Consider the following 17,854-nt stretch of genomic DNA (forward strand, 5'->3'; position numbering starts at 1 on the left):
ACATGCAAACACCGCACAGAGAGGCCCCGGCCGACCAGGATTCGAACCCAGGACCAGGTTGATTACAATTATAATCAATCCCTGACCGTGGTGGCAAAATGAAGGTGTATACTGTTACCTCGTCATAGTAATTACCACCTCAGTTAATGAATTCCAACAGATTCCTTTCTATAATATGTATATACTATATAATGGTAGGCATACATTATCACATTATCACACATTACCTACTGTTAAAAAGAATATCAAAGGCGTATTAAAGAAAAATGTGTTTTAATGATTCAAATGCTTGAGAGAAAAAAACAACAAAAAAAAACAGTAACACAATGAGTACTTCCAGCAATGCAATCTGGAAAACGTTTTACACCTTTTTGAGTGTCTATTACTGGAACTCTTATTACAGATCATAATCCCATCCCAATGAAGACCCCAAATCACTACAACAACTACGTTAGTTTTAAATAGGCCTAATCTGAATAATTAACGAGAAAAAAAAAGACTCATGTAAATTAAATGAGAACTTAAAAACTGAGCCTATAGCAGTGCATACTTGAATACATTCATATATCAAAATAAAGGCAACAAAACATTTATAGAAAAAACCCCCCCAAAAAAAACCTTCCAACTGCCACACTCGGCGAACGTTTAGTGGCAGCTGGCGATTACATTTACACACGTGTAAAGACCGGAAGTACGTGGTTCCTCCCTGTTCAGAGAGTTCTTAGTACTGTGGGCGGGTCATAAGGACGGATAGTGAGCTGCAAGTAAAACCGAAGAAGGGCTACATGACACAATAAAATCCCAAGAAAATCCCATCCCCCAATACTATAAATACAACTGCAAGGACTGAAATGAAACCTTCTGGAAACAAAGAGGGGATTTGCCTGGGCATAGATGCACCTCCAAGGCCAATTTGGCGGCATTTGATCTCAACATGAATATTTACCTACAAAAGTAAAGCAAAAAAAAAAAAAGAAACATTTCACCCCTACAGTATTAGGACATTGAGGGATTGGCACAGTCTTAGCAATAACCATATTTTGCACTTTGTATATCTACACTCACTTTAAAAACTTCAGGCAGAAATTTCTAAAGTTTACAAAATGCTGCATAATATTTGAATGCATTTGTAGTAGGTATATACACAGTTTTCAGGATGTCTCAAGATTCTCTACCTTCTGAAACAGACTTACAGATAAGTAAGCTGCAATAAAGTATTTGTCGTTTTGGCGGTATTTAAATTGTCATCTATACATCATCTGTACAAATTGCACATCATTTATTGTGAAGGTGCTACTAAAGTGGCTTGTTTTCAGAGCAAAAGTGGTGTGTTTCCAACCCCCTGAACATAAACGAGTTATCACAGAAGCAGCAATCCAAAGCGCGTTCCACTGAAATCAGTCCCCACCTGAAATCACCGTCTTTAAAACAGAGAAACGTGTCCCTTTTTGTTTGTTCTGTCACTAACTGGGTTGTCAAACTTCACAATATTAGGGGCTTTGTTGTGTTATAAACTGGGAAACGAAAAATCTAATGATAATAATCATAAAAAGTGACGGGAATCTGTTCGGTTGACGGTGTGCGCGGAGGTTTCGGCTAACAGTGCGTCGTTGTCGGGCGGTGACGTGTACGGAAGTTGTAGCTAACAGAGTGTGCCGTTGTCGGGCGCCGTCGTCGGGCGCCGTCGCCGGGCGCCGTCGTCAGGCGTCGGACGCCTGGCCCTCGGGACGAGGCCGCTGCAGCTGCACCACCACCGTCTCCACGGCGACGGCGTCCCCGCCCCCCTCCTCCGCCCCGCTGTCGTCGCTGCTGCTGCTGTCCATCTCGCCGTCCTCGTAGTCGGAGGACTCGGCGTCCTGCTCGTGGCGGGGCAGGGAGCCGCTGGTGGTCCCGAAGGAGTGGGCGCTGGAGGAGGCCAGCGAGCGCAGGAGCGGGGTGCTCTCCGACGCCTCCTCCTGCTCCTCGCGGCTGCTCTCCGCCCCGTCCGAGTCGGAGCTGGAGTCTCCCTGCGACGGCACCACCTTCTGCTTGCACACCGGGCACGTCTTCTTGGTTTTGGTCAGCCAGGGGTCCACGCACTTGCAGTGGTAGGCTTGGGGGGAAAAGGCAGGAGAGCGAGGACTTAAGAACGCCGTCGCGAGATCAGGCAGTTCCGCAGGTCCGGGCTCCTCAGTTACCTACAGTTACCTGCAGGAAATGCAACCTCTAGTCCCGGAGGCCCGCAGTGTCTGCAGGTTTAACTCCTGTCCTGGAGGGCCACAGTGTCTGCAGGTTTAACTCCAGTCCTGGAGGGCCGCAGTGTCTGCAGGTTTAACTCCAGTCCTGGAGGGCCGCAGTGTCTGCAGGTTTAACTCCAGTCCTGGAGGGCCGCAGTGTCTGCAGGTTTAACTGCAGGGCGGCAGACACTGTGGTCCTCCAGGACTGTTCTCAGATCTCAAAATGGCAGAAAATTGCTTCTGCTCCTTTAAACTGAGAAAACAAACAGCCTGCCGCAGGCTCCAATGGGAACTGTGTGCGCCAGAGGATCCCTTGTCATTGTTGGGCAAATGCCCATTTAATTAAGAAAGATGTGCATCCCACGCTTGGCCTTCAGCTCATTTGCAGAGTCAAAACAGTAGACGCTATATATAGGTGCCCAGGTGATAATACATTTGCTACAACTAAATTGGTTGATTTAAAGAAAACTTGAAGACACTGCGGCCCTCCAGGACTGGAGTTAAACCCGCAGACACTGCGGCCCTCCAGGACTGGAGTTAAACCCGCAGACACTGCGGCCCTCCAGGACTGGAGTTAAACCCGCAGACACTGCGGCCCTCCAGGACTGGAGTTAAACCCGCAGACACTGCGGCCCTCCAGGACTGGAGTTAAACCCGCAAACACTGCGGCCCTCCAGGACTGGAGTTAAACCCGCAGACACTGCGGCCCTCCACGAGTGGAGTTTGAGATGCAGACACTGTGGCCCTCCACGAGTGCAGTTTGAGATGCCTGGTGGAAAGACGAAACGTAGACGAAATGTAGACGTGGTGTCACTCACCGTGTGAGCAGGGTAGCACCCGTAGCTTGTCCCCCTCCTCATACTCGTCCAGGCAGATGGCACACACATCGTAGATGTCCCCTGTAACACAACACCCCCGTTACACCTTCAGATCGCTCATCACCTCCCCACCATTTCATCCACCCCAGAGTGTACCTGGAGGGCACCATTTTATCCACCCCAGAGTGTACCTGGAGGGCACCATTTTATCCACCCCAGAGTGTACCTGGAGGGCACCATTTTATCCACCCCAGAGTGTACCTGGAGGGCACCATTTTATCCACCCCAGAGTGTACCTGGAGGGCACCATTTCATCCACCCCAGAGTGTACCTGGAGGGCACCATTTTATCCACCCCAGAGTGCACGACTCCGGTCCTGGAGGCCAATCATAAAATTCACCCCTCCCCCGCACAAAAAGTTTTTGCCTAGCGCCTCCAATAATCCAGAGCTGGCCCTGATCCTGGTTTTGGTTACAGCTGTACGTGTGCTGGCTCACTCCAGAGCCCAGACCGCAGTGAAAAATGATTAGACTGAAACACATCTGCAGTCTGCAGCTGTGACTAAAGACATTTATCAAAAGCGTTGGCTCAGATAAATATTTAGGCTCGGAAAATAATCGCGTAATTAAGAGGAGCGGTGGTTCTGCAACGGTGGAACGGACAGGCCTTTGGGGTGCCACCGGTGATCGATTCTTACGGGCCAGCTACTGCTTGGGAACCTTCCACTTACTCAAGCAAACTGTCGAGCCTCAGCGATTTTAGTCGCACAACAGGACAGATTTAACTGGAAAGTGAATTATTTATCAACTCACTTTATTCACAACTGTACTTGAAAGCACATTAGAGTAAGTGGACAGAAGAAAACAGCAACAGCACCACAGGTTTACACGTCCGTCGACTGTTGGCCAACAACACGAGCAAATTCCCAGCCTTAACTCCGCTGCAAGCCTGCATTTGCGTGGAATAAGCGTTAATTGAGATGTGCTGGAAATATTTCCTGTCTTTGCGGTCAGGAAAAGACGCCCGGAGGGGGGGGGGGGGGGGCGCTGCCAAGTGGAGCAAGGCACACTTCCCTTCTCAACTCTCCGAGTTTTGGGAGGCTCCGACCCGACACGGGAAAAAAGGGCTCGGTGCGAAAAATTCTGGAATGGACAATGCCCTCCTTAAAAAATTCCACAGCATTCTTCCTGCCCCGTTCTTTAGTTTGGAAGTGACCCCCCCCCCCCCCCCCCCCCTCCCAATGTCAGCCAGTGTTTATCCAAGTTATAAATGAACATGTTTTTCCTTCGTGTCTGTAAGGACGCCAGGGCTCTGTGTGACCGTATAAGGACAAAGCACAACTTTACCCCCCCCCCCGCTTCTTCCTTCAAAACGCACACCCACCCTGGGGTGAAGCAGCGCCTTTTTCGACAGGACAGGGCAGTTTATGACAGTGTCTTTCCAGCTGAGTGTCAGGAAATATATATTTATCTCGGACAGTTTCAACCCATTCTGAGCGCTAAAGAGTGAGAAAATTCCAGCATTGTGCTAAAATTAGAAGTCATCTCTCAACAAACAAAGAAGGCTTTCTCAACAAAAAAAAGAAAAGAAAAGGTGGTACACAATCGTACTGTACTCTACCATGAATCAACATTTTTAAATTTCTGGAACTGAAAGCATATTATCTTAAAACAAAGAGACCAGCTGAAAACAATACACACCGTCAACATACAGACTAGCTGAAACAAGTAAACAATGCAGACCATCAACATACAGACTAGCTGAAACAAGTAAACAATGCAGACCATCAACCTGCAGACTAGCTGAAACAAGTAAACAATGCAGACCATCAACATACAGACTAGCTGAAATGAGAAAACTACGCAGACCATCAACAAAAGTCATCTGGAATCAACTAGAAGTCAGGAAGTTAAAGTTTCAAGGACTGATTTAAAAAGGTGCTGTTAAGCATGGCAATATTCAAGTTTAGTCAGAAAATATAATTGAACAGTCACTATGCACAAAACCACCACAGCAATGCAAAAGTTTTTTCTGGATTGTACTCGGGTGTACAGCACTACGGCACGTTTCTTTATTCAGGAATTCAGACCAAGGAGACTGCAACGTCACACTGATGGCAGCAATGCTTAGTTGGTTTCCTGGAACTTCCTGCCACACAAGTAATCTGCTTCATTATGGTCCTTCTGGCGAATCACAGTCGAATGTACAAAGTTCAAAGCTCCGCATGGCTTCCCTTCACCTCTCTGTCATGCAGAGTTTGGCTGTAGACTGGGCTTTCTTATTTCATATAAACTTACTGACTACACTTGCTTCAGTTAATAGTGTCCTTGCAGCACAGAACAGACTAAAAACCCATGTCCTTGGCTAATGTACAATAATAGCAAAATAATCTTGGGATGGATGGGGAAAGATGATAAAAAAAAAAAAAGATAATAATAATAAGCTTTATTTATATAGCACCTTTCACATACATAAAATCAAAGACAAAAAACTGCACTGTTAAAACTGATCAATCACTGCCCAACACCAAATGGGGAAATTTATTGTAACGGAATAAACCCCTTGAGTGGTATCCTCTCGTTTTCGAGGGGGTCCCAAAAATCTTGTAGCCTAGTGCATGACTGGTTGCTTTGTATAAAAGCGTCAGCTAAATAACATGTGGGAGACATGGCTTAGGCAGTAAGAGCAGTCGTCTGGCAGTCGGAGGGTTGCCGGTTCGATCCCCCGCCCGGGCTGTGTCGAAGTGTCCCTGAGCAAGACACCTAACCCCCGAATGCTCCTGACGAGCTGGTCAGTGCCTTGCGTGGCAGCCAATCGCCGTTGGTGTGTGAGTATGTGTATGAATGGGTGAATGAGAAGCATCAATTGTACAGCGCTTTGGATAAAGGTGCTATATAAATGCCAACCATTTACATGTAATGTAATGTAGTGTAAAAGATTCTGTGGAACTGGTTTTGCTAACAGGAAGTCCGGGACACTCTTCCTTAGAAAGCAGAAGCCATCGGGAACACAGATGGCTGATTTAATTGGTTTACCCATTATTGGCCAATTAATTATTTTTTTAATCAAGACAACAGATCTACAAAACGCTCGCTAGTTTGGATGGGCCTTGGCCAGCCCACTCTGAGTTCACTGATGAAAGACTACAGTTTTTCACCGAACTCGCAGTGATGTCATTTCCTTTTTCAGAGGGCCCACAGGATGTCTTCATCCGGTTAATTAGTGCCTAACGAGCCAAATGAGCAGGAAGACCTGTGGAAGTCAACACACTTCCCCCAACACGGCTGTGTCCAAAGTGGCTTACTACTCAATCATTCCTAATCCCTATCTAGTGAATGTCCATACAATGCACTAAACACGGTACTAAATAGACAGTGAATTCGGGCAGTTGTTTTTTGTAATCGTTCAGCGTCATCACGTAGGCCACACGTCTGCTGCATATAGCTACATATAGCGTAATATACCATACATCTTAAAACGTGACTGCAGAGGTCCAGTTTTTGATAGGAAATTTTATCTTACAGTGTCCAAAGTTGAGCTACATCTCACCCTCTCAACCCTCATGCAGTGTTTGGGTCAAAATTTGGTTTGAATTTTTTTAATGAAAAATAATAGGCTATAAAACATATTTTCTATAAACCTGAAACTCCATGGCCTTGGCTTATTTTATGTGAGGAACATGTAAAATAACATATTTCCACAGAGTACACAGCAACATCCCCCACTACAAATGTATACCCAAAAAAGTAACAGAATATGGTTTAAGAAGAATACTGCTATTGGCGCTTTTAGCCGATAGACTTGATGGACTGTGAATCATTACAAATACTACCAAGAGGACATTTCAGCTAGCTACAACAACGTGCCACTTACTGGGTTATTGAATAATTAAAATGTTAAATTAGGTCATATTAGGCTAGTTGTACTTTATTAGGCTAATGCTCAAGGGAAATTCATTTGTCAATGTGGCAAACCCCACAAGAGCTTTCATGGAAGGTTGATTTCTGCATTCAGACACAAGGCCGAGATGGCTGGCGGCCAAACCAGTATAGTATTTTGAAAATAGGGAGCCATTTTGAAGACGGCCAAGGACAGGTTTGAGAGGAAGTGTAGATTGGCAGAACAGCAGAGCAGAATCCAGATGAAAAGAGTGTGTCTCGGTCGGACGTTAGGCGCCTCTCCAGCGCGCAGTCTGGTGCACGGCGAGACGCACGTCTCGGAAATGCGGAGGGACCTCAGAGGAAATCTTCGCACATCTCAGAAGGACGGCACGCGGTGGTGCAGTATCGCACGTCTCAAAGGCACCAGGACGACCTCGCGTCTCCAGATCTGACGCCACACGCTCAACCGCTATCAGGTGTAGGTACATCAGGAGCCTGTGCTGTGTGTGTGTGTGTGTGTGTGTGTGTGTGTGGGGGGGGGTGCGCGTGTGCGTGTGTGTGGGGGTGCGTATTTTGCATGTGTGTGTGCATGTGTGGGAATGGTGGGGGGGGGGGGCCTGGCTGTTAACCATCAATGCTCACCTGGGTCAGACACCTATTTCAAATACTTTTAACAAAGAAATTTGGCAGTAAATAAAAAAAGGAACATTCTTGCAGATCACTGCCAGTTCTCAACGTGTGAGAATCAGGATAGGAACCAAATTGTACGATGACATGACAGAGGAATCTCATTGGGAATACCGGTGGAAACAGACGCTTCTCATCACAGTGGGGGGGAGGGATGGGAATGTACAGTCACCTCTCTGGGGGAAGGGGGGTTTGGTCAGGATCTTTTTTGTACCAGGACTGCCCCGCAGGGGGAGGGGAGGGGGGGCAGGAAGGAAGAGGATGCTGACAGGTGGAGCGGGAGAGTGGCGGGAGGGCGGGGGGCTGGGGAGGGTGTTATCATGCCCAGTCAGCAGCTCTGATGAGGCCATGTGTAGCCAGGCCCCTCCCACTTCCTGCCTCACTTCCTGTCTGTACTCAGCGTCACACTCCCTCCTGCGGCCATAGCTGACCAGCGTTCAGCCAGTTCACCGTTAAACGACGTCAGCTATCACTCGTTTTAAACCTTTTCCTGTTGGCCACAAACATTTGTTAATGTTAACGGACTGGATAGTTTAGCGGACATAAAATGGCTTCCAAAGGGACAGACGTGAGGGGAAGGAAAAAAAATAAAATAATAAATGTAATATATATTTCTTCCTCACTTTTAAAAACAATTTGTAAACATTGCTCTCCTCCTTATTGTCACTGAAACAGTTCTAGCAGGAGGCTTGATTATGTCTGTAACTTCAACAGTCTGCTGCTGAAGTTACAGACACCTCCCTACAGACACCTGTCCATGGGCCCTTTCTGTTAATTACCATTAATATTCAGCACAGAAGTATCCTTCCTGTGACTTTAGATTTTGCCGCTTTGTAGAAAAGCTACAGGGATCCCCACAAGTTCTACCAGCACCTAAAGAGTTCAAGCATTTTAGAAGCGCATTTTGACCAAGGCCTGCATGTCTACTGATCCATCTCTTTAATCCAGAGAGGGGGTTTACAGTACACATAGCCTACGCTCAGCCATCGTGTGGGTCATGTAAACATGACACCTTCTGACACCCACCTTCCCTCCTCCACCAGATTCTTCTCTGGGGCTGCCTTCCTCTTACTTATGACAGGAAGGCCTTTCATATTTCGTGATTGGAATGTTCTTAACTGAACATTCTAATGCTGATGTCACTGTTGATTGAAAGCAATGGGAGTTCTAGAACACAGTCTTAGTCTTGATTCTGGAGAAAACATTCAGAAAAGCCTGCTCTTTAAAGAGTTAATTGGATTACCTGGAGGCTGCCTCCTCCGCTTTGCGCCTTGCCCAGTTCAGAAGATAAGAGCTGCTCTAAAGGTGTTAATCATTTGCTGAGTCACTCTTAACGGAGGGTGTAATTACACAGGGTCAGCTATACTCCTCTGCATCAGCAAACCCATCCTCAACATATAGCATGTGGAGCCCACCTTTGCATTATATGTTCTTATGCTCTTCAATCTATATACCCAGCAATTAGATGCTGTACAATAAGCCATTTAAAAACAATATATGAGTTACGAGTGAAGCCTTGCTATTGGAAATTTGGCCTTGATGGATATTTGCTGAAGCAATTCAGACTAAGTACCTTTGGTCAAGGGTACAATGGCAGTGCCCACCAGGGAAACAAACCTGCAACCTCTTGGAATTATAAACACATTCCCAAACGATTATAAGACCCTCGAGGGACTGAAGGCTTGGATGTTAAACTTCAAAGCAGAGAATTCTCCCACGCATCCCAGCACTTGAATTAACCCTCTGAATTCTGGAATGTACTAAACATTCTAATGCCTTTCTAATATTTTTATTAGTGTTCTAGAACTCCACTGCTTTCAAGTAGTGAACATTCTAATGCTGATGAAACAATCACTACTGGTAAATGAACGCAATGGAATTCTAGAATACAATCTTAGAAAGGCATTAGAATGTTTAGTTAAGAACATTGTAATCACATATTTGTGACCTCACAACTAAAGGGTTTAAGCATGTATTAAGCGTGTCAGTGGTCATCAGAGGAGCTGCATAGCCGCACACTGGAAAGTGGTTCTGTCTGGTTCCCGTCCGCCACATGAACGCTGCTGATGTCACGCGTGTTACAGGCGAAAGCTTTTTGGCCCGGCACTTTACATCACACGACATCTGAGCAGTGCGTTCTGCGTTCTGCGCTCTGCTCCTGTCACCGCGGAAACCTGAGCTCTCGGCAGTGAAATGAAGCAGCGCCTGGGGAACGAGCTCCTGGTAACGTGATCGCGTCTCTGAGCCGTGACTCGACACCCGCAGAAAGAGAAAGTGACCACGCTCGCGGATTCCTTGCCTCAACTTGACACCCAGAAGGTAAAAGTGACAGGGTGAAAATGAAATAAAAAACCAGCAGGTTCTGCAGCTCTCCAGGACCAGGGTCAGGGACCCCAGCAGACCCTGTGGCTCTCCAGGACCAGGGTCGGAGACCCCAGCAGACCCTGTGGCTCTCTAGGACCAGGGTCGGAGACCCCAGCAGACCCTGTGGCTCTCCAGGACCAGGGTTGGAGACCCCAGCAGACTGTGGCTCTCCAGGACCAGGACTGACCAGCAGACCCTGCCCAACAGACCACCGTTATACACCATCAACAGTCTGTGCTGCTGGTTTTCATCAGTGAGACAGGGAGGTTGGGTGTAGGGGGGGGGGGGGGCAGTGGAGAGATCTGATCTTGTGATTGGCTTTGTGGGAAATCACTCCATATTAGTGCGATTACCTAACAGCACAAACGTGCGGGGAAGGGCAGCAGGCCTCCAATCAGATTCCCCACCCTGGTCACATGCTCCGATCACATGATGCAGAGGGCAGCCCCACCCTGCACAGGGAAGCTCTGTTCCTCGCCTTGCAGACGGAATGGGGCACATAGTTCCCCTCCGCTGCTAAATATATCTGGGGGTTTCCCCAGAAACGCACCAATGATCAGCCTATAATCACCGGGCGGACAGTGAAAAATGCAGTGCGCTTTCTCCTGTGAATCACACACACGCCCCCCACCCACACACACACCACACACACAGGCTTGCTGACTCATCAGAACGTGTCCCTGAACTCTTTGTTCTGAAGTGACAGAATGCTCTCTGGGGGGAAAGGCTCTCCGGCATATCTGAAGTGGCACTGAAGTTTGTTCGCGCTAAGCGAGCTCTGGGCCAAAGATCCGCCTGTCTGTGCTGTAGGCTGGCGCTCCACAATGACCTGCAGATCAACCCTTTCAAGAGGAGGTTTTTTGGAATGTTTTTTCCAGTGTTCTTTTTTTCAGTCAGTGTTCTAGAACTAGAACTTTCAATTACCAGTAGTGATTGTTACCATCAGCATTAGAATGTTTAATTAAGAACAATGTAATCACACATTTGTGACCTCACACCTTAAGTTCAGACCGAAGATTTGTGATGTCACAAGCTGTAATTGTTGTCTCTTTGCAACGTTCTAAAACTCGCCACCAGCGATGACAAAAGTTGACTTGCAAAGGCAAGCACTGCTACAACTCCTCTCTGCAACATTCTAAAAGGGTTTGTGGGGTTTGTCTGAAACATTTGTGCACTGGATTCCTACACGTGGGCCAGAGCATATCATGGTTTTTGTTTCAACCAATGACACTGCTGATAGACTCAAGAGGTGGATCACTCCGATATCAGACCACTATAAAAAACACTTTCACCAAGCATACATGAAAGGTCTGCAGACTTCAGATTAAAAACTTTGCAGCTAAAAAAATAATTGATCCCAAAGAAGGAGTTTGAGGGCTGAAGTTGACATAAATTCCCAAAATGGAATCCCTCACAGGATGAAAGCGCTGCTCTTACCTTTCCTGAACTTGTGAATGGGTAGCTTCTTCAGCTGATCCTTGCGAAGGCGACTCCTCCGGGCCTTGTGTCTGTCCTGCACGAATTTGGTGATCTGAAGCAGAGGCGGCGACGGTTAGCGTCTTCCCCGTGTTAGCGTTAGCATTAGCGGCTACTTTCCACAACGCTATTCTATTCATGAGGCATTTAGCATTTAGCTGGCAGCTTTCACCAGGGCTACTTGCAATACCAGATTATTTGCCACAATATCAAGCAGAGAGACAGGCCAAACCTTACAGTTGAAGCATGGAGACAGATTCTGCTTACATTAAAAAGTGAATAATTTCAACCATCTCAAAGAGACATCACTGACACAAAACTGCATGAGTAATTAAGGGGACAATGACTTTTTCACATGGGTGACATGGGCATTTGAAAACTTTTTTCATCAAATAAATGAAATTACAATTTTAACGTGTGCTTTGTGTAATATAAAATGTTTTGTCTAAAGATCTAAAACCATTCAGTGTGACAAGCATACAATAAAAGAGGAAATCAGGAAGGGGGGAAAAAATGTTTTTTGCCACTGTACATTAAAATATAAATAATGTCAACCTTCGGCAAGACGTCAGTGTGACTCTTAGCCTGACAAAACCACATTGTGTAAACATATACGTTTCCAGTTACCACCTGTACTAAAGAGCTGCAGGAAGAGGAAATGAGCTCACCATGAAAACAACGATGAGGATGATGCAGATGCCTACGATGATGAGGAAGGGGATGAGGTAATACTCCAGAGGCAGGCTGAAGTCGGGCATGAGGATCACATGTCCTCTGAAAAAGAAAAAACAGTGGCCAATGAGGAAGGCTGTTAGCTTTTAGTATTCACCCTTTCAGGAAACCAGTCTTCCTCCACCTCATGTCTGTGGGAGGACTGATTGGTATCACACAGCTAAGAGAAAAGCACAGTGTGTGTGTGAGATAGATATATGGATTATATTTTTTGTGCACACACACACATAAACATATTCACACACACTCACGCATACACACGCATACACACACACGCATACGTACATACACACACACGCATACACACATACGCACGCACACACGCGTACGCACACATGCACACACACACACCCCAAATTGGGGAAGAAAAATAATTTGTCCCCACTTGTTAATCAGTCCTGCTAAATATGGCACAATGCCTAGAGCAGCTGGATCAGTCAGGTCAGAGCAGTATAAGCAGGCCTTTGTTGCATACAGGAAATTACATCACATTTGTCTTATTGCCCCCTGTGGCCAGTACTCACCCTTTCTCATACGTGTAATCTTCCTTCAGGGAGTTCGCAGTCTCCTCACCCACAAACACCGAAGGAATGCCTATCTGTTTCAAAATGTCCACTGCAAGGAGAGCGAGACAAAAAGTCTTGTATAATAATGAGAAATGACATAAATGGTTCTGGTTAAAGTTCAGGTTCACCAATGTTACATCTGAGATGTGTTTTTGGTCTTCCTTTTCCGGAAATACAATATGATGTAATATATGAAAAACTTTGTGGGGGGAAATATGATATAATACATACTTCACAGTAATGTGTTTTTCGAAAGAACATATTGAAATACTCAATATGTAATAATTTCCGTATCCATCCATATGTTTGGTATTACATAGAAAATGTAGTGTTAAATATCATGGAATATATGTGGGTATATTTTGAGTGTGTGTCATTTCCTTTAGGATGTGCATGCGCGTATGAGACCCAGGTCTGGTCTGAAGGCACAGTCATGGTTGCCGGGTCGACGGACGTCAGATAAAAGAGATTCTCTGGCCGGGGTGATTACAGATGGCTCACTCTGCAGAGAATGATTTACCATTGCCACTTCCTGTCTGTCAAAGGAGATCCATCATTCTTTGCAGAGAGAGATCAAATATATCCACTTCTGTTTGAAGAGGACTCTCATAATGCTACTGGAATGTTTGTGAATGTAACATCATTGGCGCTACATTGCAGCAACATTGCGAGACGTAAGCGCTAGCTGGGATATTCCGGCAACACATTAACGGTTAGTTTGTTCTAATGTCCTTGATATGCGGTTTTAGTAAGTCACTTTGGATAAAGCGTCTGCTAAATAAAATGTAATGTTATCAGAAAGCAGACTGGTGGGACATTATTTGTGACAACTCACGGTGATCGTGACAAAAGGGCAAAACAGGTGAGGCGGTGTTTAAAAAGCAATTTAACAACCGTTACATCGAACATGGGCCAGACTGATAGAACAGGTAAAGGAATTCCAGATGAATTTGGAACCGAACATACACAGATGCGGAAGGTCCCGTAAAAAGTCTCTAACGGGCAGATGGGGTTTGGTCTCTGACAATTCAAATTTCCCATGAGGAGGTTAAGGAGTCTCAAAGGGTTATTGTCCGAATGAGACGGGCGAGAGGGCGTCTTCTGCGTGTTTACGTGTTTTATGCTCGGGGGGGGTGGGACTTACAGTCATTGGATTCCATGGTGATTAAATCATTGCAGTTCACATTGTGCACAATCACAGCCTTGTACCCGGCCTTCTGGGCGTTCAGGACCTGGGGAGACAGAACGGGCTTGTGTTCAGAGCTGGAGAGGCCAGCCTCACGCACCGCCACCCTCAGCTGCTGCTACTACACTCCGCCATCTTAACATCGAGTGTGTGTGTGTGTGTGAGTGCTTGTGTATGTGAGTGAATGTGTGTGTTCATCAGTTATTCATTCAGGACAACTCCAGGCTTTTCTCAGTCTTACATGGGCCTGTTTACACACACACATGCTATGAGCAACACAAAGCACTCCAAATCACTTGCCAAAAAATATTGCCTAAACACAGTGCTGTTTTCAGTGCTGCTAATCAATGCGTGCAATCTTTCTTTGCTTCTGTTGGTGATACACACGCCTCCCAGTAAGGCAGGCTCACTGTGTGTGTGACTGTGTACCAAGTTACAGAGCACAGAGGATGAGTCCCAAAGATGATTTAAGTAAGTACTACCTTTCGCAGAACTGCATGGTGGGAAATGTAGTTTCCAGAGAAGAAGCACGGGATTGTTATCTGAATATGGCAGATCTTGCTCACAGCAGCCTAAAGTCTGAAAGCCTGCAACAATGGAGCCGCTGTACTGACTGCACACTGCTTATTCAAACTGCCCAACAATTCAACACAATGTCCTCAAAGACACTCCCATTCTTCTGTAATAAAACAGACACACACTCAGACACACAGAAACTCACTCACTCACTCACTCACTCACTCACTCACTCACTACACTCACTCACTCACTCACTCACTCACTCACTCACGTCACTCACTCACTCACTCACTCACAGGCTGTGAGGACAGCTCTCAGCTGGAGTGGCGTGAGGTCATGGCGTGTGGAAATGCAGGAGAGGCGGGTGGAGAATGCACGCTCTGTGCGCTAATCTAATCTGCAGCAGCCCTGCAAGGACAGGAGCACCGATACCACCACACACACCACACTAAAAACTCTCACTCACACACACACACTGCCACACACACTCACACAAGGACAGAACGCATATACCACCACACAAGGAAACCGGCTGAAAGGGGGTCAAGTAGAGGAAACAAAGATTTCAAAAGCCCACCGCTCTGTTACACTACAGCAGAACCGAAAGCCAGTCAGATATCACCACAGAATAACCATAATCATTTACCAAACTGGCTTATGGATACATTTACTGGAAATGGAAACGGTGACTGGGGTGGCAAAAGGCCTACTGGTCATCGCTTTAAGGACCAGTGTAGTGAATAAGCTCACTTTCCTCAAACACGTTCCCTTGGCCACCCTGCAGCTAAAACCATGGCATGTGCTGTAGCAAAACGCGCCATCTGTTGAAATAAATTATGAATGTACTTCTCTCTCTGTCTCTGTCTCTATTGCTCTCTCTCTCTCTCGCTCTCTCACTGTCACTGTCCGTCTCTCACTCTCTCTACCCATCCTCCCCCCCCTCTCTCTCTCGCTCACAATGTGTCTCTCTCTCCCTCCTTCCCCCTCTCTCTCAGTGTCTGTCTCTCCAGTGGCTTATCCCACTCTCTCTCTCACTGTCCGTCTCACTCTCTCTCCCCCTCCTCCTTCCCTCTCTCTCTCTCTCACAATGTGTCTGTCCTCCCTCCCTCTCTCCCTTTCCATTCTCTCTCCCTCCCTCCCTCCCTCCCTCCCTCCCTCCTCCTCTCTCTCTCTCTCTGTCCCTCCCCCCCTCTCTCTCGCTCTCACTGTCCGTCTCTCTCTCTCCTCTCTCCCTCTCTCCCTCCCTCCCTCCACGGCGCACCACGTGCTACAGTACGAAACGACGAACCGGGCGGGGCGCCCGAAACATCGGATCTCCCAGCACCCAGCGCGTGCCTGGAGCGCGTGACCGGCGATATTTTCACACAACATCTGAGATAATACAGAGCGGGGATAATAAACAGGCACGACAGCACCCGCTGTGTCAGGCGCTCAGGAATCCTCTGGAACGAGGCCGGGACGAGCTGTTTATCAGACCGGGGTCCAGGCGCACATCTCAGACACTCCAGCTCTGGAGGCCGGGTGGAATATGAAAACACTCCACAGACCTCCAGGACATATTTCCACACACACAATGACATATTTCTGGACAAAATGAACATATAATAGAAAAATTCTGTCCTCCGAGTGATAGAAATCGATGTTTGTTTTAAAATGGACGGTAAATTTGCAGTTTTTTTCATACTGGCATATAAAGGGTTAAAGGACCTGAGCGGACAAGGTCTGGTGGGGGTGCCAATGTTTGTGTGGGGTCTCTCCCTGTACCCCCATTATGCCCCACGCCCCCCTCTCCCTGTACCCCCATTATGCCCCACGCCCCCCTCTCCCTGTACCCCCATTATGCCCCCCGCCCGCCTCTCCCTGTACCCCTGTTACGGACCCCCCTCTCTCTCCCTGTACCCCCATTATGCCCCAAGCCCCCCTCTCCCTTTACCCCCATTATGCCCCCCGCCCGCCTCTCCCTGTACCCCTGTTACGGACCCCCCTCTCTCTCCCTGTACCCCCATTATGCCCCACGCCCCCTCTCTCCCTGTACCCCTGTTACAGAACCCCCCCCTCTCTCTCCCTGTACCCCCATTATGCCCCCCGCCCGCCTCTACCTGTACCCCCGTACTGGACCCCCGCCCCCCTCTCCCTGTCCCCCATTATGCCCCACGCCCCCTCTCTCCCTGTACCCCTGTTACAGAACCCCCCCCCTCTCTCTCCCTGTACCCCCGTAATGGACCCCCACCTCCCTACAGTTCTCAGACTGGAAAACTCACAGGAAATGGCAGACGACCACTACCCTGGAGCGACAATTCACTTCCTGTTCACCCTTCAGCCAAAATCACAGGATGGGCTACATAACTCCCACCCCCCCACACACACAAACACTCACACATAGTTTACAGGAAGCTGAAAACATTTTTTTCCCTGAAACGGATGAATGTCTATTACGTCACAGTCGCCCGTCCCAGAATTCATCAGGGGAGGAAATTGGATAAACAACCGAACTCATTTTCTGCCCATTTTTCTTTTCTATTTTCAGAGCGAAACGGGCCCTGGATGTTCTAACGGACACATGCGGTCTGTTCCGAATTAGACGAAATTCCACCTGGGAGCGAGATTAGCGGCTGTTTGTCCGCACGGCTGATAAGAACATTCTGTGCATTCCTGAGATGGCAGAACGATCCCATTCTCCCGCGGGAGGCTGAGGGGTCCCACAGAGGGGGGGGGGGGGGGGGGGGACGGACAGTGTACAATTGATACCCCCCGCCTGACGGGACCTTCACCTCCCGAACGGCATGGGGGTGGCTCTTTTCCCAAATCCCAGCTCGGGAGGAACAAAACATCTGCGGAAAACGGGGCCCGACAGTACCCCGCCCCCCCCCCCCCCTCCCGACACCAGCTGAAATCCGATCCGCCTTCACTGCGGCCGTCACCGGCCCCCGGGGAGGGAGACACAGACAGGGCCCGTGCTCGTCCTCCTTCAGCCAGGCAAGCGTTCCTCACTTACCGCAACGCCGATCTCTCCCGCGTCATTAAACAGCCCGTGTACAGAAACCCACCACTTTGATAAAAAAGTGAGTTCTGGGATTGCTGTCTCATTCGTTCTGGATTTGAGATCTCATTGGGCACGCGGTCATGTGCTTGCTCGTGCCCTGCCAACCACGCGACGCAACTGTTCGCTAGTGAATGTCAACCGCCATCCAACAACAACAGACAAAGTGCGTTCTAGTCTTTGATCTGAAGCAAGGCCGCAGGCTATTTTCTGACTAGCTTTTGTGCTACTGCAGTTTGTGTGTGTGTGTGTGTGTATGTGTGTGTGTAAGGGACACACTTCATTGTTTCTCTTTGATGAGTGTGAGGATGAACCTGTTTTAAAGTGGACAGTTGGACTCAATTCTACATGGCGCCTCACCTGCACAAA

The 17,854-nt window shown here is 47.7% G+C and overlaps 1 protein-coding gene across 3 annotated transcripts in view; it reads right to left on the reverse strand.

The window, feature by feature from the left end:
* Positions 1–256: 256 nt before the first annotated feature.
* The window catches only part of LOC133127668 (E3 ubiquitin-protein ligase RNF13-like), a 44,383-nt gene continuing 26,785 nt past the window's right edge, over positions 257–17,854 (reverse strand). For all 3 annotated transcript variants that reach the window (XM_061240724.1, XM_061240726.1, XM_061240725.1), the window contains exons 5-10: positions 13,885–13,972; positions 12,699–12,789; positions 12,111–12,216; positions 11,404–11,497; positions 3,035–3,115; positions 257–2,092 (exon numbers count right to left, since the gene is read on the reverse strand). In XM_061240724.1, coding sequence (XP_061096708.1) covers positions 1,701–2,092; positions 3,035–3,115; positions 11,404–11,497; positions 12,111–12,216; positions 12,699–12,789; positions 13,885–13,972 — 852 coding nt within the window. In that variant the 3' untranslated portion in view covers positions 257–1,700. The remainder of the gene's footprint in view (positions 2,093–3,034; positions 3,116–11,403; positions 11,498–12,110; positions 12,217–12,698; positions 12,790–13,884; positions 13,973–17,854) is intronic.

Source organism: Conger conger, chromosome 4, assembly GCF_963514075.1.
Source record: "Conger conger chromosome 4, fConCon1.1, whole genome shotgun sequence".
Classification (NCBI taxonomy): domain Eukaryota; kingdom Metazoa; phylum Chordata; class Actinopteri; order Anguilliformes; family Congridae; genus Conger; species Conger conger.